General features: G+C 35.4%; 1 protein-coding gene across 4 annotated transcripts in view; it reads left to right on the top strand.

Annotated features, from left to right (window-relative positions):
* dcun1d2b (DCN1, defective in cullin neddylation 1, domain containing 2b) overlaps nucleotides 1-22,131 on the top strand; it is a 128,992-nt gene that overhangs the window by 2,827 nt on the left and 104,034 nt on the right. For all 4 annotated transcript variants that reach the window (XR_005632610.1, XM_039744656.1, XM_039744654.1 and 1 more), the window contains exon 2: nucleotides 18,179-18,395. Coding sequence is in view for 3 of the 4 variants with exons in the window: in XM_039744654.1 (XP_039600588.1) it covers nucleotides 18,179-18,395 (217 nt within the window). In the remaining variant the exon portion in view is untranslated. The remainder of the gene's footprint in view (nucleotides 1-18,178; nucleotides 18,396-22,131) is intronic.

Below are 22,131 nucleotides of genomic sequence, written 5' to 3'. Positions count from 1 at the left end.
TGGTTCCTACCTTGCATCCGAAGGTTAACAGGATTGGCTCCAGACTTCTGTGGCTATGTATTAAAATAGGTGACAATGGAAAGTGGACACTGATATTATCACAAGTGTTTGTGATTATCAAGACTCTCTCTTTTAAAATTCAGTAAATTTTTTTTTTGTTAAAGCTCTAGTCAACAGTGGTAGAAATTTTAAAGTTCTGACGAACACTTGTAGCGGGGCTACATAGTAATATCATAGTAATAAATTGTCTCACGTGATGCAACAAAATGAAAGTATTAAAGCATATACATATGAAGTTATGATGCTCAAATTTTAGCAGCTTCAGGAGCCCATATTTTATTCTTCGTAATGGATATTGTCTTTTTGGAGTTTGCATATTCCTCAGTTGCCCATGCGGCTCTTCTGAAGGTTCTATGGCTTCCTCCTCCATTCTCAAGCTGCACAAATCAGCTTAGTTAGTGAATATGATTTGGCCATGCATGAATAAGATTGAATATTTTCTAGGAAAAGTTGCTATTTCAGTCGAGGTAATTCTCTACTTTGTACCAGAAGATGACAGGGTCAGCACTATCAAGAATAAAAGTTACTTAAAACCAAAAGAAAAAATATTTAATAGTTAGGTGGACCTAATGTTTTATTTGATTATACTCTTTTATTGAAATTACTTGGTAAAATGTCAGAAGAATTCAACTACTTGTCGCATTTTGGATTTTACATATTTTAATACTATCTACATTTTTATGTTAGGGACATTCATTTTTCCTTATTCTGTTAATATGTTGATATATTATTAGTAATCTTTGTGCTGTTTGAAAGACTGACTTAATGATTTCAATTTGAAATTGTCATACTATTTGATTATTAGTGCTTAGAATGGCCACTGGTCATCTTTCCTGATGCCTGAGTTATATTGTGAATCCTTGACAATAAGAAACAAATAGATTTCAGTTTTATGGCAGTTACTTCTTTCCATCCATTATCCCTTATTCGAAGTATTCCTTTCCTTTTTAAAAGAATTCTTCACCAAAAGTGTTTTTTTTTTTTTGTTGCCTACACCATGTTATTTGTAGTAATGACTAATAATGGTAGCCTGTGGTGACCAATGCTGGACAACAGCAAACATATCAAAAATATCTATGAAAAAAATCTCACATTAGTCATTTTACATAATCCACATGGCAAATTATCCAGTTGTATGCTCAAAATTTCCAAAACACACACATTTTTTGTTAAAATATTGTTAAATAAATACCTCCTGAAAGTTAAAGTAGTCCACAAATGGGAAATCCTTTCTCATTATTTTGAATCATGATTTTGAATTAAAGACTCGCTTCTGCCCCTCGGTTCTGTCTTCAATTCAAAAACATGATTTTTTTTATTTATCCATTTTACATATAGTGTTAACTGCGTGTGATAATCTTTTGTGTAGAAGCCGACTACGTAATTTAAAAGCATAATTGTACTGTATTAGGAATGCTTGTAAGTCACCTTGGATAATGGTGACACCCAAAACGCTTAAGTTGGGGTTCAGTGTCACAGCTTTATTTTACCCAAAGTGTAATTAATGCCTGAGTCGACATATCAAAAATTGAATCCTAAACCTCTAGTGTGCATTGATTGAGATGAGATGTTTGCTGTTACAGAGAAACACAAGCCTATACTGTATGTGGTATCTCTGGAAGTGACAAATGAAAGATTTCTGCCTCCTGTATAGTATGCGTCTGGTATTCCAATTTAAAAATTAATTTGTTTCATATGTGTCAGCAGCCGCACTGACAGTCATTTCTCTTTATGGCACACATTATGACATGACAGGTATTTTTCATTTTAACTTTAAAACTTACACTTCCGTTGATTTATTCTATGGAGAGACATGACATAATCATGAAAATTTAAATTTGTACAATATGCATACATTTTTCTGCTTTTTCTGGAAGTGTATATTTTGTGTTTATTCTAGGAAGGTTGTAAAAGAATTTTAATAATTTGTAACAAATTACTTTTCTGCCTTATATATAATGTACGTTAATTATTTTATTTTCAAGCTGCTTATATGAATTTGCATGTACCTTTTCATTTGAAGAAAAAATAAGTCATATTATACTATATATATATATATTTTTTTTTTGAGGGGTGGAGGGCGTATAGTCTGTTTCGATTTTTTGAATTAATCATACAAGTAAAGAGTTCAATGTTTTTGCTTAGATTGTTATTTGAATTGTAGAGGCAGGGATCATTGCCTTCAGACCTGCTTAAAAATGTTTTGGATGTTGCTTTTGCTTTGTTGTATGAAAAATAGTTCATCATACATTTTGGTTTGGTGAAATAAGTATTTTTCAGCACGATAGAAATGACTCTCTAGTATTTTTTGCTTTGGAGATGCACATAGACTCATCACTTTACCATTTCCGTGCATATGAGACAACTGTCACAAAGCTGTAACTAATATGCATATATATACTTGATGTATGTGTTTTAATCTTTTGTGCACAGTTGTAAGGAAAGTTATCTTGTAAACTGTATCTTTAATCTGCATAGTGCTTGGCAAAGTTGCTTGAAACATTCAACTATATCAGCAAGCTTGAATATATGGATAGATAGAATATTATTTGTCCCCAGTGGGAAATATGGCTTTTTACAGAAGCTCTTCGAATAAATTTATACATAGATAAATATATATACAAGCGTATACACTATGGTATGAACACACACATACACACACACACCAGAATGGCTAAAAATTAAGAAAACGAAAAGAAAGAGACTTCTTACTCAGTAGTCACATACACAGTGAGGCATTATACAGGCATATTGCAGTTGGTATAGTAGAACCCCAGTAGTTTTAATTTTGGGCTTATTTGTATATATATCTCATTTCCTGACCAAAGCATCATTTCAACCTATACACTGTGAAACCAGAATGAACATTTATTGTAAATGTACCAATGTAGATCATTTGATGTTTTAATTACATGTTAATTTCAGTCCAAGTAACATTTTAAATGGCAGATAATATGTACAGAAGTAACTAATGGGTAAGTGGCAAGCTTTTGTATTTTTACAGCTGAAACTTAAATTGAATTAGATACCCAGTTAAAGATTTAGAAAGAGAACCCTTAAGAAGAATGACAAAGAGTTAAAATGAAGTTTGTTGATTTATCTGTAAATGTTGTGAATCTGCTTAGTCTGTTGCAGACCTGCAGGGAACCTCACCTTAACACAGGGGTTCTCATCGTTGGTCCTGGGGACCCCCTGTCGCTACAGGTTTTTGTTCCAACCAGCTTCTGTTTTTAATTGAACTCCTGGGCTAATTAAGTGAACTGATATTTTCTAAGTTCTGTGTTTAAGGAACAATATATTAATTAGAAAACTAAGTTTGCTTAAAAAAAAAAAATTAAAATGTACCAAGCAGATATATAGGAATAATGTATTTTATTTCTTTTTAACAGTATTTTCATCTTGATTTTCATTCTACCTTTCTAGGTGTTCTAATTGTTTAATTAATCCATTATTTACTAATTAGTGGTCTAACTCTAAAGTAGCTGCAGCCTTTGATAATTCAGTGTTGTTTGCCTGGGTGTCTGCTCTGCATGTTTTAAGTTGTCATTATTAAGATACAGTGAAGGGGAAAAACTGCACAGAGAAAGGGCAAAGTATAATGAAGTCAACAAAAGAGAGTTAAGTATTTAAATCTAGAGCAAAAGCAGAAATATTTATAAATGTCTTATAAATGTAAAAATCATGCTGCAATGCTTTTCTGAATGTTGAATAAAAGAAAAAAAATACCAGCTAATTAAATGAGATCAGTGCTATAAGGTGTTGTCACTGATTAGGAATCTGGTTGGAACAAAAACCTGCAGCCACAGGGTGTCCCCAGGACTGATGTTGAGAACCCCTGCCTTTTTGGCAAAATGCGGGCCCAGCATAAAAACATGACAAAGGCATGCACATACCAACAGTATCTTATTTTAAGACAATTTATAGTTGCCAATTAACTGTTGAAAAGTGTATTTTGTGTGGTATTGCGGATATATATTTTAGGATCTTTTAGAGTAGTTGGGAGAAAAAGAAGTGTAATGAGAAAGAAAGCTCAACACTAACACCTCCATCACACCACATGACTTTTACAGCAATTTTCAGCCATATCCTAAATTGCAGTGGTGTGCAGAAGTATTCAGTTCCCTTGAAAGTCATCATAAGTTTCTGCATGATGAAAGATTTGTACACAATATTTATCCATTCAGTATTTTAATGTGAACTTATATGCTTTAACAATATATTTACCAAGTGAAAATAAACCATTTTCTTTAGATATTTCACTGAAGAAGAAAAGCTCAAAAGTTAGTGTTTGCATAAGTATTCAAGCTCTACACATTTATACTCTGTAGAGAAAAAACCCTTTTGCTGCTATAACAGCCTTAATTCTTTGGGGGTAGGTCTGTACCAGTTTTGTGCACTGTGCAGAAGTGATTTTTCCCCATTCTTTTCAGCAGATTTTATAATGATCCTCTAGGTTGTTGGAATGACGTCTCTGGACAACGGTTTTCAAATAGTGCCACAGATTCTCAATATAGTTAAGATTAGGGCTTTGACCTATCCATTCTAAATCACTCAGCTTTCTGTTTTTGAGACCTGCCAGTATTGCTTTGGCTTTATGCTTAGGATCATTATCATGTTGAAAGATGAAATTTCTCCCGAGCCATAGGTTTTCTCATTCACAAAGAAATGAACAGTCTCTAATGATTTATGATAGTTTCATTTTAATGGAAAGAGACACACAGAGTATCGACCAAAAATCCAGAAAAAACACATTACATAAAAGATATAAATTGATTTGCATATCTTTGAGTGAAATAGTATTTGATCCCCTACAACCCAGCAAGAATTCTGGCTCTTACAGTTTGGCACACAGATTACAATCGATCAATCAATTACAGATAATCTTGATCTCCACTCATTATGTGTATAAAACACACCTGTCAACAAAATCAATTTCTTCCTTTCCAACCTTTCTACCACCATGAGCAAGGGACAAGATTGTAAGACCTGCACAAGGCTGGAATGGGCTACAAGACAATCGGCAAGAAGCTTAGTGAGAAGGTGACAACTGTGGGTGCAATTATTCAGAAATGGAAGAAATTTTAAAATGACCATCAATTGCCCTCGGTCTAGAGATCCATGCAACATCTTGCCTCATGGGGTAAACAGAAAAACAGCCCCAAAGCAGGTCTACAATCCTGTCCCTGATGTCCTTTGACAGCTCTTTGGTAACTTTTGTGTGATGTGTTTTTTTCTGTATTTTTGATTGATATTCTGTCTCTCTCCATTAAAATGAAACTACCTTAAAAATTAGAGATTGTTGATTTATTTGTAAGTGAGCAAACGTACAAATTCAGCAGGGGATCAAATAATTATTTCCTCCATTGTAGCAGACTGGAACAGGTTATCTAGCAAATTGTGTGGCATTTGTGTCCTGTTCTTACTAGAATGTCTAGTTCTAGTAAGAGTCTGCATACTGTGGTGAACCTTCCACTTTCTGATGATGGATCCAGCAGTGCTTAACACAACATTCAAACTGTTCAGTATTTTTATAGCTATTTCTCCCTTGTCCATTTCAATGACTTTGTTTCTCACATTAGCAGAATGCTCCTTTGTCATCATTTTTACAGTAATTGTCCAAGAAAGACTATAGCCCTTGCAAAGGGTGCTTTTTTATATCCAGAGAGATGTAAAGGAGTATTTAATTATGTTTAATTATGGTCAATGATGGTCACATTTGAGTCATTTGTAATTAATTTGTACTTTGTGTAAACCTGGAAATTCCAAAACACAAAGCTTTTTATGTAAACACTAACTTTTTGATGTTTTTTTTTTTTCATCAGTTAAATGTCTGCAAAACTTGTTTATTTTGACTTTGGAAATATATTGTTACAGCAAAGGGTTTACATAAAAAATACGGAATGGATATATATGTGTACACAACTTTTATTATGCAGAAAATTATTTTGGTATATTTTAGTTTTACCACATAAAATTATGTTCTAAAGTGTAGCGTATGTTATAAATTTTAAAAAAATAACTAACCTTCTTCTTCTTTCAGCCACTCCTGTTAGTGGTTGCCACAGCAGATCATCTTTTTCCATATCTTCCTGTCCTCTGCATCTTGCTCTGTTACAGTCATCCCCTGCATGCCCTCTCTCACCACATCCATAAACCTTCTCTTAGGCCTTCCTCTTTTCCTCTTCCCTGGCAGATCTATCCTTAACATCCTTTTCCCAATATACCCAGCATCTCTCCTCTGCACGTCCAAACCAATACAATCTTGCCTCTCTGACTTTGTCTCCCAACCTTCCAACCTGAGCTGACCCTCTAATGTACTCATTTCTAATTCTGTCCATCCTCGTTACACCCAATGCAAATCATAGCATCTTTAACTCTCTTACCTCCAGCTCTGTCTCCTGCTTTCTGGTCAGTGCCACCGTCTCCAAACCATATAACATAGCTGGTCTCACTACCATCCTGTAGACCTTCCCTTTCACTCTTGCTGATAACTGCCTGTCACAAATTACTTCTGACACTCTTCTCCGCCCATTCCACCCTGCCTGCACTCTCTTTTTCATCTCTCTTCCACAGTACCTTTTACTCTGTACTGTTGATGCCAAGTATTTAAATTCATCCACCTTTGCCAGCTCTACTTCCTGCATCCTCACCATTCCACTGACCTTTCTCTTATTCACACACATATATTCTGTCTTGTTCTTACTGACCTTCATTCCTCTCCTCTCTACAGCATATCTCCATCTCTCCAGGGTTTCCTCAACCTGCTCCCTACTTTTGCTACAGATCACAATGTCATCAGCAAACATCATAGTCCATGGGGACTCCTGTCTAATCTGTCAACCTGTCCATCACCATTGCAAATAAGAAAGGGCTCAGAGACGATTCCTGATGTAATCCCACCTCAACGTTGAATGCATCCGTCACTCCTACCACAGACTTCACCACTGTCACACTTCCCTCATACATATCCTGTACAACTCTTATTACATATTTCTCTGCCATTCCCAATTTCCTCATACAATACCACAACTCCTCTCGATGCACCCTGTCATATTCTTTCACCAGTTTCCACAAGGGCACAATATAACTCTTTCTGGCCTTCTCTATACTTTCCCATCAACATCCTCAGAGCAAACATTACATCTGTGATGCTCTTTCTTGGCATGAAACCATACTGCTGCTCACTAATCATCACCTCCCTTCTCAACCTAGCTTCCACTACTCTTTCCCATCACTCCATGCTGTGGCTCATCAATTTTATTCACCTGTAGTTACTACAGCTCTGCACATCCCCCTTATTCTTAAAAATCAATACCAGTATACCTCTTCTCCATTCCTGAGGCATCCTCTTACTTTCCAAGATTCCATTAAACAATCTGATTAAAAACTCCACTGCCATCTCTCCTAAACATCTCCATGCTTCAATAGGTATATCATCTGGACCAACGGCCTTTTCATTCTTCATCCTCTTCATAGATGTCCTTACTTCCTCATTGCTAATCCATTGCACTTCTTGATTGAATATCTCCACATCATCCAACCTTCTCTCTCTCTCTCTCATTCTCTTCATTCCTCTCAAAGCATTCTTTCCATCTGCTCAATACACTTTCATCGCTTGTGAGTATGTTTCCATCTTTATCCTTTATCACCCTAACCTGCTGCACATCTTTTCCAACTCAGCCCCTCTCTCTTGCCAATCGGTACAGGTCCGTTTCTCCCTCCGTGGTGTTCAACCTCTCATACAACTCATCATACGTCTTTTCTTTAGCCTTCACCACCTCTCTCTTCACCTTGCACCTTATCTCTTTTTACTCTTGTCTACTTTCTTCATTTCTCTGACTATCCCACTTCTTTTTCACCATCCTCTTCCTCTGTATACTGTCTGGTACTTCCCCATTCCACCAGCAAGTTTCCTTTTCCTCCTTCCTCTGTCCAGATGTCACCCTTACTAATTCTGCTGTAGTTGCCCAGCTGTCTGGTATCTTTTCATTGCCACCCAGTTCCTGTTTAACCTCCTCCCTAAACTCAATCTTGAAGTCTTCCTTTTTCAACTTCCAACATTTGATCCTTGGCTCTGCCCTCTATCTCCTTCTTTTCTTGGTCTCCAACATCATCCTACAGACCAACATCCTATTCTAACTATAAATGCAAAGAAGTATTATTATTATTATTATTATTATTATTATTACACTTTCCCCTGCCACCACTTTGCAGTCTTAAATCTCCTTCAGATTGACTCTTCTGCATAGGATGTAATCTACATGTGTGCATCTTCCTCCACGTCGCCCTATGTTCCACCCTCTTCTTAAAATACTTATTCACCTCAGCCATGCCCATCCTTTTTGCAAAATCCACTATCATCTGACCTTCTTCGTTCTTCTCCTTGACACCATACCTACCCATCAACTCCTCATCTCCTCTGTTTCCTTCACCAACATGTCCATTGAAGTCCGCTCCAATCACCACTTTCTGTCCCTTGGGTACACAGTCCATTACTTCATCCAACTCACTCCAAAAATCTTCTTTCTCATCCATCGCACACCCAGCTTGCGGGGCATATGCACTAACAACATTCATCATCACACCTCCAGTTTCCAGCTTCATAATCATTACTCTGACACTGTTTTCACTTCCAAAACACTCTTGACATACTGTTCCTTCAGAATAACCTCTACCCCATTTCTCCTCCCATCCACACCATGACAGAACAATTTCAATCCACCTCCAATCCACCTGGCCTCCCCTTTAATTTAGTCTCTTGCACGCACAATATATCAAATTCCTTCTTTCCATTATTTCGGCTAACTCTCTCCCTTTACCATTTATACTACCAACTTTCAATTCAGTTCACTTTCAGTTCCTACCCTCACTTCCACTCTCTTTACCTTCCTCCTCTCCTCTTTCTTCCAGACACATCTCCCCCCTCTTCTGTTCCTTCTCTGGCCAACAGTAGCCCAATATCCGCCAGCACCCTGTTGGCTAAAAAAAAATAAATAGCCCGCTCCCTGCTTTTTATAATAGATTGTATGATTACCATTATGTAAAAAAATGCCTTAAAAATGACCAAATATGACAATTTTTTAAGGAAAAATGATAGCAAGTATTAATTTGTGTATTGAGATTGCATACATACAGGGTGATTCAAATCATTACAAAACAATGCAGTAAATTGTAAATGATTTAGGTGAGAATAAAGTTTATTATTTAATTTTGCAAGTGGTCAATATGACAGGGGCGGCACAGTGGCGCAGTGGTAGCGCTGCTGCCTCGCAGTTAGGAGACCCGGGTTCGCTTTCTGGGTCCTCCCTGTGTGGAGTTTGCATGTACTCCCCGTGTCTGCATGGGTTTCCTCCGGGCGCTCCGGTTTCCTCCCACAGTCCAAAGACATGCAGGTTAGGTGGATTGGTGATTCTAAATTGGCCCTAGTGTGTGCTTGGTGTGTGGGTGTGTTTGTGTGTGTCCTGCGGTGGGTTAGCACCCTGCCTGGGATTGGTTCCTGCCTTGTTTTGGCTGGGATTGGCTCCAGCAGACCCCCTTGACCCTGTGTTCGGATTCAGCGTGTTGGAAAATGGATGGATGGATCAATATGACAACTGTACAGACAACGTCAACGCGATGGTCAAATTCATCCCATACTCAATTGAGCATGTCGGTGTCACTGTATTCATGGCTCCTTCAATGCGATTTCAGAGATCATCCATGTTGTTGGGAGTGGTGACAGTCAGAAACACCTTTCAAATGGTATGCGATTGGTTCCTAAGCAAAAAAATATTCTGTAAAAATATGGCACTTTGAAATTGGATAAATCTTTTTGAATCACCCTATATTACAAAACCACACATCTGTGTTTTAAGTAGGTGAAAAATCAAACCATTGTTGTGACATTTTAAAAAGAGGCTGACTGTGCACTTTACTTTGTCAGCTTCTGTTAATCTTCCTCCACGGCAACCTTTCAATGCCGGGGCATGGATTCACCTCTGAAAAGTCATTGCCAAGTCCTTTTACTAATATTGAATGCTGATGCCCAATTTTGAATTACTGTTTAATTTCTTTAGACATGTAGGCAATAATTACTGAAAAAGTCACATGTGTAATCACTTATATTCTTTCACTATTCACTATACAGAAGCTTATTTCTTTATTTTGCAAAGATACTGACTGCTGCCACTAGACTAATAATGCATTCAGTGAGAGAGAATATCAAGTGCACATGAAGCATGCAATTAAGTGGCAAACACTGAATTGACATTACTGTCATCCATCCATCTTCCCAACCTGCTTATCCAGGGCAGGGTCACAGGTCAGCTGGAACCTATCCCAGCAAGCATCACACTCAAGGTAGTAGTAATTCCTAGAAGGAACACTAGTCCAGCACAGAGTGAACGTACAGTACACACACTATGGACACTTTATAGCCTAATTCATTTAACCTGCATGCGTTTGGACTGTGAGAGGAAACTAGAACAACTGGGGAGATTCTGCAATCTCCACACAGACTCAAACCCCAAACTCTTTAAAAGTGAGACAGCAGCACTGCTATTATACCACCTTGGTGCCCACTATTATTATTTTAATATTATTATTATTATTATTATTATTTTTATTGAGCCTATAGCAGAGAAAAGTATATGAATAGATTAATAGACGGCATACTGAAGACAGCAGTTAATAATCTATCCATCCATCCATCTTTCTAACCTGCTTCTCTGGTGAAGGACCATGCAACAGCAGAAGCCTATCCTAGCAATCATGGACCACAAGACAGAAACAATGTCGGGGCAGGGAGCCAGAATATCGTAGGGTAAACACGCGCGCACACACACACTCGTACACACACTTGGGACACTAGCAGCTGCAGTTCATTTAAGTTTAGTTAGGTTTAAGTTTAGCAAGTCCAGTATGGATATTTTAAAATTGGCAAAATGGTACTGCAGAGCTGTCATTCCCGCTTTACAGTGCCATATTCAATGTGGAGTTTGTATGTTCTTCTCATGTATTTATGGATTGATTGGTATCCATGAGTGTCAGTTGAATTTACTCATAAAACTTTGTACTCATTTTGTTTATTATCAAATCCTCAGCAAGAGTGACTGATAATTCTAATTCTGGTTTGTGGCACTTCCATCTGCTTTATTCTACACTTTGCCCCATTTCACTTTCTAGATTTTTTTTTTGGATAGTGCATGTGCAGGACATGTCACAGAAAAGATGATTTGACTCTTTGAAAAATCTAAAATCAGCATGCCTCCTATGCTTTTACTCGTCTACATGTATCTCACACTTTAACTTCCATGTTCAATCACATCACCAAAGCAAAATGACTAATCGGATTGCTCAGAGAAACTGTACAAAGACCTTATTGTATTACTATGTAGTAGGTACAATGCAGTGTAATCAGTTCAGTACAATAAAACTCGTATGTGGTCTTTTCACTATGCTGCCACCTGTTCATTTTGCGTTTTGTTAGTTTTAAGACTTTTGTTTAGAAAAACACCGTGTATCCATTATAAAATGACAGAATGAGCAAGTTCATTTTTGATATTTATAAAATATACTTAACTTTAAGATGTAGTTTAGTTTGAAAAAATAACTTAGACTTGAAAAATACGGAACTTATCCTGTAGGTATAAACAGCATGATAGTAAGGCAATTTATTAGAATGAGGTTTTAACATTCTTTATTTTATTTAAAATCCACAGTAATCCCTCCACATTAAGACTCGAGTACAGTAGGAGATGGTTAATATTTTTAACTAGTATTTTCAATTTTTCATTTGTAAATTTAAAAGTAATGGTTTTTCACAAAAAAGTAACGTATTTAATATGTAATTTAACATGTCTTCTAATAAAAAATCAATATAAATTTCAAGCAATATTTTTTTTTTATTTCCTCATTCAGTTAATATAGTTCAGTGTCATGCAGGGTTTTAAGCTGATCCCAACAGCACAGCCACATTCACTAATTCCAAACCAATTCAGTGTCACATGTTAACTTAACTGTTAAGTTTTTGATATTTCGTGGATAAATAAACTCATTTCCAGTCTTGATCCTGATGCCTTTCAAGGAATACGTATACTATTTTTGTTGTTTCTTTGTGCCCCAGCTGCTTTCCCATAAACAACGTTGAAATGTTTTCTGAAGCTCCCCTGCCAAATTAAAATACTCATACTGTTCAAGCTTCACATGTTAAGTTATAACTACAAGACTACCAAAATAGGCTACAGGCTACAGCAGGTTGGATAATGGATGGATGTTACGTTAATCATTTTCATTTCAGTTGTCTTAATCAGAACTATGGAGAAAATCCATTGGCTTTATAAACCACAAAAAGAAGACATGGTAAATTTATCCAAAGCATTTACAAAATCTAAATTTAGCAGTTTTTTTTTCTCTGGAAACTCCAATTTATCAGTCATTGTACCTTTCTTACCAGAAAGGCTCATCTTTGAATGTGGTCCATAATTTCTTTAATGACCACCAATTATGTTTTCCATGTTCTTGTAATTCTGAAATTATAACATTATAATCCTTTGATTTTGTTATTTCTTTGTGTCTGTCATGCTTTGCTAGTATTCTTACAGAGGCCATCACCATCGAGGAGCATGTAAATAGGCTGTCATCCTCAGCAACAATGTTTTCATTTTTTGTTCTTCCCATTTATTTTTTTCCTACCATAATGTTATCACATACTTGCATTCAGTCCATTTTTTACCTCAAAGAAAACTTGGTAAACATTTTTATCTGCATATTACTGAGCTGAAATGACACCGCCAATGTTCCTTCTAATTTTTTTTTTCTTCTGAGCAGATGTGAACAACATATGTGCAGATTCATTCTCAGCCAGAGGGGTGGGTTGTCCTCAGTGAATCACCATAAAGTTAGGACACATGATTGACGACCAGGGTTGTAGTCTACCATGAAGCACCATCACTTGATCATTTATTGCAGATACATTCTGCATGTCAGTATCAATATTGTGCACAGGGGAGTGAAATGATAACATGCAGTATGTGCTAATGAAATGTCACTTTTTATGGTTAACAAAAGGAGCTTCATTCTGACAGTAAATTGCTCCAATTACATTAGGAAACACAGACACTGCTGTAAATTGCCTTTTTATGCTGCCAAAAACATGTTTTATGTATGTGCACCCCAGCCATGCAAACATTGTATTCAATGTCTTGTTCATCAATGAATAGTTTTTAACACAGCAACCTTAACAAAGTAGAGGAAGGCTAAAATATTCTTGACCTGTCGGCCAGTTCCTTGAGAGTGACAAAAAATTTAAAAAAAGTTCTTCAATGCAAATACAGAGAATTAGCCTTCATAAAAGAGAACTAAAATACAGTCAGTACATCATACTCATCACTAGGGCTGCAACTAATGATTATTCTGGTAGTCAACAAATCGTTCAATTTATTTTTCGATTAGTCACGTTTATTTCATGCCTGACTATTTTAATGCCTGCGACCTGTGGTTGCACATCCTGTTCTGAGCTCCAGTGCATGTCTTACCTCATCTGCTCACGTCTGTCAACCTGTGAATGTCACCCTGATGTCACTGCATTAACAAGATTAAAATTAATAATAATCAAATTTAAAATAACAAATAGTGAAACATATGAATTTCAAAATAATCAGATGTTGTTATATTAGTGTGACTATCACAATAAAAAAGAAATACATTAAACAATACAAACTAAAGTACACGTAGTCTTTAAACAAAAAAAAGTGCATTTAACTTAACCAAAAAATTCATTGTTAAAGCTGAAACGTTTTTCATATTTTAGTAATAAATGACAAAATGTAGACAAACTATATAATGTGTAAAGCCTGAAGTGCAAAGATCAAATAAACACTTTCACAAAAGGTTCAAGGACGATACAATAGCTTCCGTGGTGCAGCGGTAGGAATTGCTGACTTATAATCAAGAGTCCCCCGGTTCGATCCTGACTGCCTCGTATATTTACCGATTTGAGTAGTGAGTTGCTCTTATTGTTAATATTATACAATAAACACATACATTTGATTTGCGCCTGTAACAGCCACTGTAAATAGTACTTGTAAAAGTTACCCTTTTTTTTCACTTTCATTCTCTCAGTCACAATCTATATATACTGTATACTACCGCCCCCCAGGGATCTGATGCTGTTACTTTTTATCTGAAACTGGGAATAACTGTAGATGTGAGTGGTGTTTTGAGACAATCGAACTGGAAATTCTCTGGTCTGGATGTATAAAAGCTAACACACAAATGCTGGCGAATCTGCCTTATTCGTATCTCATTGTCACTTAATTTTTTTTATTCAATTGTATCGAGTGTTCCTGCTTACGCTGAATTAGTATGCATCTTATGGCCCGTGATGTCAAAGCCACACTGACAAAAAAACAGAGACATAGGTATATATGATATTTGGAATTGTTAATTTTATGACCTTATAGTACATTTCGGAAAACATTGTGGCACGGATGCAACATTATTCATATTTATTCGTGTACCTTCTTGCGGTTGTAATCAGTGACCATGTTTTTTTTTTTTCCCCGATCTTACCCACTCTGCACAGCACTCCAAGACATGCGGAGAAAAAGAATGTTCCTCTGCAAGATGAGCCATGAACGCTCTTCTTTTCTCAGTGGACCCTGTACATGCCTTGCACAGTACATGTGATTTGATTGCTGCCAGGTCAAGCTTGTATAGCACAAGCAACCGGCCACCTGCGTGCTCCGGCTAGCACTGAATAAGCTCACGCCTTCTGGTATCGGCACGCAGCACCGGGGGAAAAAAAAGAAAGAGACAAATATGTGACATTTTGAAGAAATCATTGTATGACCTGAATAGTACCAATCAGAAAACGTCATCGCACTAATGCAGTATTATTTGAAAATGAACAGATCGGGTGTAAATTTGCTACTTGTAAAAGTCACGCTCTCCCTCCCCTCCTGATCTGACCCTAACTAACAGCGCCAGCATAAATTCTCAAGAGACGGCGGCATCACAGCTCCAGGATGCTTGCGTTTCATATGTTCATGCATTGCAGTGGTGCTGCCGTGAAAAGAAAGATCCGCTTTGCATGATCTGCATTCAACTTTTTTTTTCTTTTTCGGTGAAGCGCTTCCTCACTTTAGAAAGTTTTTGTCTCAATTTTTTTCCCTCCTCTATCCAACTCACCATTGCAACCACGTTTATTTTCCTCTACATTCTTCTTCTCCTCGGATGTTCTTTCTTCGCTGGTATGACTGTGCAGTCTTGACAAACAATAACAAACTATACTGCCCCCAGACGTTCATGTAGTGCATTGCAGTTACAAAAACCAATGTGGTTCTTTGTGACAGGAGTTTCTATTGAAGGTTCTGTTTATGACGTGTCGACAATAAAAAATATGCGTCGACAATTTTTTGTAGTCGCCGTCGTCGATTACATCGACTAATCGTTGCAGCCCTACTCATCACTGTTAAAATTTTTGTCATGTTATTGCACATTATAATAACACCTTGGTGATATAAATTATTATATGTGTGAGGTGTCATTTAGCTGGTTTGTTTGGCTGTATTTCCCTACTTGATCAATTATGGGGAAATGCAAATATTCCAAAATCCATAAATATCCAAAATACTTATGTTCCCAGGTATTTTGGATTATGGATACTCAACCTGTACCTTGCTGATCAGAGACAAGTGAAATTAACATTCATTATAACATTGTAATGATACATTTGCTCAGTATTTAAATTATAAATAACTTGACTACATTGAAGAAATCTTTAACATATTTTTATAAAAATTAAACAATTTGAACATTTGCTCACCAAGCGCAACTAAATTTTGTTTCTGTGCACACTAGTGAAAAAAATAATTTTTGCAAATTGCAGCTTTTTTATTTTTATTATTGTGTTTATTATTTTAGGCCTTTGTTTATAAGCGGTTTTCCCAATCCAGTTCTGTGGAGCTGCTTTTGTTTCAAATTTATTAATAACTGCCATTTTCCAAATTTATAATAATTGAATTATGAGATTATTTTAGCATGTTGTAATTTCACGTTTTTAAATTTCAGCCTATGAACTTCCATTCATTCTTTTTTGTTACATTTTGTAAAGAAATTAGCAAGTATTTATCTTTTATTTTTGTAAATAAAATTGTATTCCTCAACTAGCATGTTACCTGAATGAATTTATTTTTTTTCCATTTTTTATTATTTTTATTATTTATTATTATTTTATTACTCTTTTATTCCACTTGAGTACACAGGTGCAAATGGATCTTTATCTATTGGAAATTAATTTAGGTAAACTGCAAATATTAATAGGAATGTAATTTTTTTAAACTAAAAAGCAGGTAGAAAAATTGATTAAAATACTTTTGTGTAAGCATTTTCAATATCTGCTTGTCCAAACCTCACTGTTAGGGGAAACATATTCAATATATGAATTTTTACAAATGTCTGAGAATTACCATGTTAAGCAAGCCAAAATGAATGGCAGGAGCTGAACCTAGGGTATGAAATTGATTGGAACAAAAAAGCACCAGCCTCAAAGAGAACCAGGACAAAGTTTCAACACGCTTGCTATTTGTTTTTTTTTTTATTATTATTTTCATTGTTTTTATTGACTGCTTGTTTCACATGGACTGTTACCTTTCACAGATATTGTGAAAAATAATCTTAAATGATTTAATCTAGCAGTCTTTTCCAAGTTCTGTAGTATTTTTGTTCAGGTTGTTGTTTTTCCTCCATTACCTTGTGGAATGTTACCTCCAACAATTTTAATAAATGTTTAAATATCTGTAGTAATGGCTCTAGTGTTTCCTTTAACTCACATATGTAATTTTCAGCATTGTTTATGCTTATTCTTGCTTTATAGTTTCACCATAGAGCTGATGGGTCATAGCTTTAGGGCCCATGTGGTTGATTTCAAACATGGTCATTTTCTATGTTCTAAAGTTATGCTCCTCCTTTTCCATATAGTTTTCCCAAAGGTTCTTAGGATTTCTTAGGCTAATTATCAACACTAAATGAGCCTGAAAGGAGTATGTTTGTATGCAATGAGTATACTTTGGGGTGGGCTTTGGTCCTTTCTAGGATACTTACAGACCTGTATTGTGAGCTACCTGAATAGGCTCTGGTACTCTGTGATTTGGAAAAAAATAGGTGTAGAAAAATAAGTAGGTGGATTCTGTTTGATATTAGATGACATGAACTGGGAGAACTAGCTAGAACATTTTAACATTTTAAAATTTTAATTTACCAGATTTAATTAATTTTGTTTAACAAGTTGACATTTGTTTAGGATAAATCACCTGCAAGAAACCATTTCTTTTAATATGATTTCTTTTTATCATATAAACCTTCTTTAATCTGTTTTTATTCCAGTTAGCTTTTTTATTTTCTTCTTCTTTTCAAGCTGTTAGAGGCATTTTAATTTGTTAAACTGAAATTTAAACAAATGCAAATATGCAACAGTTCAGTTCTGAACTGTGTTGTTCTTAAATCAGTACAGCAAAAGCCTGTTTATGTTTATAGAGGATCTAGAAAATAACCTGAAATTCAAAGTATAATAATGTGTTTACAGTTATGCATTGTTGATACTTTGCAATAAGTTAACTTCTAAAATATTATGTAGGTAATTTTTTCAATTAATTCTGTTGTATATTCAAGCAGATTTTTTTTTATTATGCATTTTCTAAAGCTATTGTGTACTGAGGTTGAGCAAACTTTGCAGCTCAGGAAAACTTCTGCCTTTTTTATTAAACATCATTCATTTATTTTTCCAGTTCATTTTTTTTATAAGCCAGTAACATGTTAATCATCATACTGTAACTGTACTTGTGCAGTTTCCTAATTCACACATTGTAATCTGTGATTTATATAAACACACTAGAACAGTTATTTGCACCTATTTAATTTCTCGTTAGTTTCCTTTCAGTGGCACAAATAGTTGTATGAAAACCTCAATCCAATAGGAGAACAATGCTTTACTCATAGTTAAAACTGGCTGTAATCCATACACACTTCAGTTTTTACTGCAGCTTTTTTTCAGGAGAGACACACAAATCCTGAAGGTCACTTTGATTATATTGTAATGTTACTTTACAGACTTTTATTCCTTTTTTTCCTCCTCATGTAGCATAAACTTAAATCATCTCAGAAGGACAAGGTTCGTCAGTTTATGGCTTTTACTCAGGCTGGGGAGAAGACTGCTATATACTGCCTGACACAGAATGACTGGAAACTAGAGGTGGCAACAGACAACTACTTCCAGAACCCTGATTTATACTACAAAGAATCCATGAAAAACTCTGTAGATCGAAAGAAATTAGAGCAATTGTATAACCGGTATAAAGGCAAGTCTTTACTTCCATAGTTTTCTTTTAATAGATGTTAGTGTTTTGTAACAAAACTAGGAACACTATAAGACATTTTGTGCTTATAAATTAATGATTTTTTTTTCTTGGTTCATTTTTTTTTGTTCTGCATGGTGTGAATGAGGACATGTTCTCATTTTTTGTGTCTTTTATTTTAGAACAATGCTCTAATTGTTTCCAGACTATAAAAACACATTTGAAACATACAGTAACAGTTATTAGTTTCAACTAAATTCTTTTTTGGTCATTCTTCTTGTATACCTGTAAAGTATTAATTTGTCTAAAGCTGGTTCATACTTTTACAGAAAGCTGCTTTACTTTTACATAATGTTAAGTTACTGCTTTTCTTCAAAGAAGATTTGTTAAAATTTGTTAAGTGGAAGTAAGAAGTTTTTGAGCTAGAGTAGTACTTTAAGTAGCAACATTGTATAAAATAAAATGTCTTTTTAGATTGGGAATTAAATATTTCCTATTTTGCTCTTCCTAAAAAGTACACTTTTTTAAACTGTGCGAATAAACACACATGTTCAGAGAAAAGGATAATACATAATAACTTATGAAGTATATCAAACATAGTCAGACAAAGCATATTAAAACTTCTGTAAAATCACCACAGTAAGTGATTGATTAATAGTAAAATTCCATGTTAAATTGCTTTCATCATGCACAGTGAAAACATTAAATGAAACAATCATATCACTATCAAATAATGTACAACCCCAGTTCCAAAAAAGTTGGGATGCTGTGTAAAATATAAACAAAAACAGAATGTGATGATTTGTAAATCTCTTAAACCTAGATTTTATTCACAATAAAACGTAGGAAACACATCAAATGTTTAAACTGAGAAAATGTACCATTTTAAGAAAAGAATAAGGTCATTTTTAATTTGATTGCAGCACCATGTCTCAAAAAAGTTGGGAAAGAGTCATGTTTACCACTATGTAGCATCCCCTATTTTTTAACAAAAGTCCGTGAACATTTAGGAACTGAGGAGTCCGGTTGCTGGGCTTTTGGAAGAGGCTCAACAGTACTGGGTCATCTTTAATGTATATTTTGTTTCATGATGTGCCAAATATTTTCAATTGGTGAAAGGTCTGGACTGTTCGTTCTCGGTGCGCAGACGCTTCAGGCAGCATACTGTAGTGAAGGTGACTGTGAGGTGGGCTGGTGATGAACCGCCCCCATTCATTCTCAATAGCAAGCCTGCTTGTACTGTTATGCACATAGCAGGAAGTTGTCTCTTGTCAGTACATCAGACATGTTAATGATGGGTGCCTTCCTGCTGTGATAGCGTGGACAGTGCTGTGCAGAAGAGCTCATCTTAACCTTTTGTCTGCACCCTTCAACAATGTCTGTGAAACACAAATCTGATGCAAGTGCTGGTGATACAGTAAAGGAGAGAAAAACCATCACCATTGAAAATAAAGTAGAACTAATAAAAAGATCAGAGAGAGGTGAAACTCCATCGTTCATTGGCAGAGCACTTGGTTACAGTTGGTCAGCAATAGCATTTATTAAAATAAAGTACCTGCTCTGACTTACATACAAATTCAGCTTAAGTACAAACCTACAGTCCCTATCTCGTACATAACCCGGGGACTTCCTGTATACCTTTCAGCATTGATGGTGCCTTTCCAGATGTGCAACTTTGCAATTCCATAGGCACTAATGCACCCTCATACCATCAGAGGTGCAGGTTTTTGAACTTAACACTGATAATAAGTTGGATGGTCCCTCTCCTCTTTAGTCCAGAGGATATGGTATCCATGTTTTCCAAAAATAATTTCAAATTTAGTTTTGTCTGATCACAGGACAGTTTTTTGCCTTGCCTTGGTCCATTTTAAATGATCTTTGGCCCAGAGAAGATGGTGGCATTTCTGGATCATGTTCACATATGGAGGCTTCTTTGCATGATAGAGCTTTAACCTATATTTATGAGTGATAAATTAAAACTTAATTCTTTGGCCCCAACCACAAAAATGTGTGTTTAATAGTGGAAATAGTGTGTTTAATAGTGAAATTAATCTGGTGAACAGAACACCTTGCCAACTGTTGAACATAGGGGTGGCTCTATTATGTTTTGGAATTGTGTGGCGGCCATTGACCCAGGAAACACTGTGTGGGTACACGGAAGAATGGATTATACTAAATAACAACAGATCTTTAAGGAAGATGTTAGGAAACTGAAGCTGGAAAAAGTATGCCTTCTACAACAAGACAGCGATCTAAAACATACTTCAAAATCTACTATGAAATACATCAATATGTGTGGTGTGTGTGTGTCTGTTTTACCTGCATTTTTATCACTCTTTAATTAATTGTTTTTTATCAGTGTGCTGCTGCTGGAGTATGTGAATTTCCCCTTGGGATTAATAAAGTATCTAGCTATCTATCATGGAACACAAGATTACATTGCCCTTGTAATCCACAGACTTAAATATCATTACAAATGTATAGATACTGTATATCTTAAATGTGTTGTGCACGCAAGATAGCCTAATAATATCTCACAACTGAAAGCAATCTGCAAGGAAGAATGGTGAAAATGTACCAAAACAAGAATTCAAAGTCTCATTGCTGGCTATAAAAAATATGTGGAAGATGTGATTTTTTGCCATAAGAGGCGTTACAAAGTACTGACATAGTAGGGTGCTGAAACTTTCATAAAAAGCACATTTATTCTGTACATTAATATTTTCATATTCATAGTCAATGACATTGATATTGTCAATGTTTTTAGTTTGTTTTTTATTGAAGTTGTGTTTTGTCAACAAAACATGTCTTTTGGCCAGGGGCATCCAAACTTGAGAAAGATGACCTGAGACTTTGCATTAATTATAGGAAATTAATTTAAATTACAATCCTGCATAATTATGTCATTTTCCTGATCCTTCTTAAATTAAGTAAATAATTCCACCAATTTTAATAACTGGATTTACAAAATGCTCATGATTTAAGAAAAATAGAAAAAGGCATAACAGAAGATTTTTTTTATGTGTCCAATCATTTTAAAGTACCTTATAATGCCACATTTTCAAACTAGCATTCCAGCTATTTTCCAGTTATTTTTTAAGATATATTTTTATCTATTCTGATGAAATATAAAACTTTTTCTGGTCATTAAGTCCAATGTTATTAATTTCCTAGAATTTCAATTTTAATCAAGGAAGAATTTATTTGCTAATTCAGAGAAATCTGAGATCCGTAATTCATTAGTCCTCTTCTTAAATTACTAGATTTTCGATCAAGGGCTTGGCATGGGTTAAGCTATGCTAAAGTTCAGGCCATTTAAAGTTGGCCAGTTCCTAATTCAGTTAAACAAGTGAAAGATTTTCTTGGTTTTGTGAATTAGAAAAAATTAAGAATTTTACTACCATGGTTTCTCCAATTGCCAGTTCAACTAAGAAGCTATATATAATATTACACTGGTCACAAGACGATTAAGAGGCTTTTGATATTTTCAATGGGATTTTTCATCAAGTGTATAGGTGAGTGCCATCCTGTCATGACTTATCATTTCCTTTACCCTGTGAAATTTCATTGTTTTACTTTTTCCCCTCAAGTTTAGTTTAGTAAAAGAAAATTGTGATGTTGGTAAATGGGCCATTAACCTGGCTATTGAGAATTAATGTTATTGGTTAGAAAGTATAGGACACCCAGCTTTTAATGTTTACAAGCCCTTTAAATATATTTTTTTAAGCAATTTAGCTTT

This window comes from Polypterus senegalus, chromosome 2, assembly GCF_016835505.1.
Source record: "Polypterus senegalus isolate Bchr_013 chromosome 2, ASM1683550v1, whole genome shotgun sequence".
In the NCBI taxonomy this organism is placed as follows: domain Eukaryota; kingdom Metazoa; phylum Chordata; class Cladistia; order Polypteriformes; family Polypteridae; genus Polypterus; species Polypterus senegalus.
This window is presented reverse-complemented; position numbering and strand designations above follow the sequence as displayed.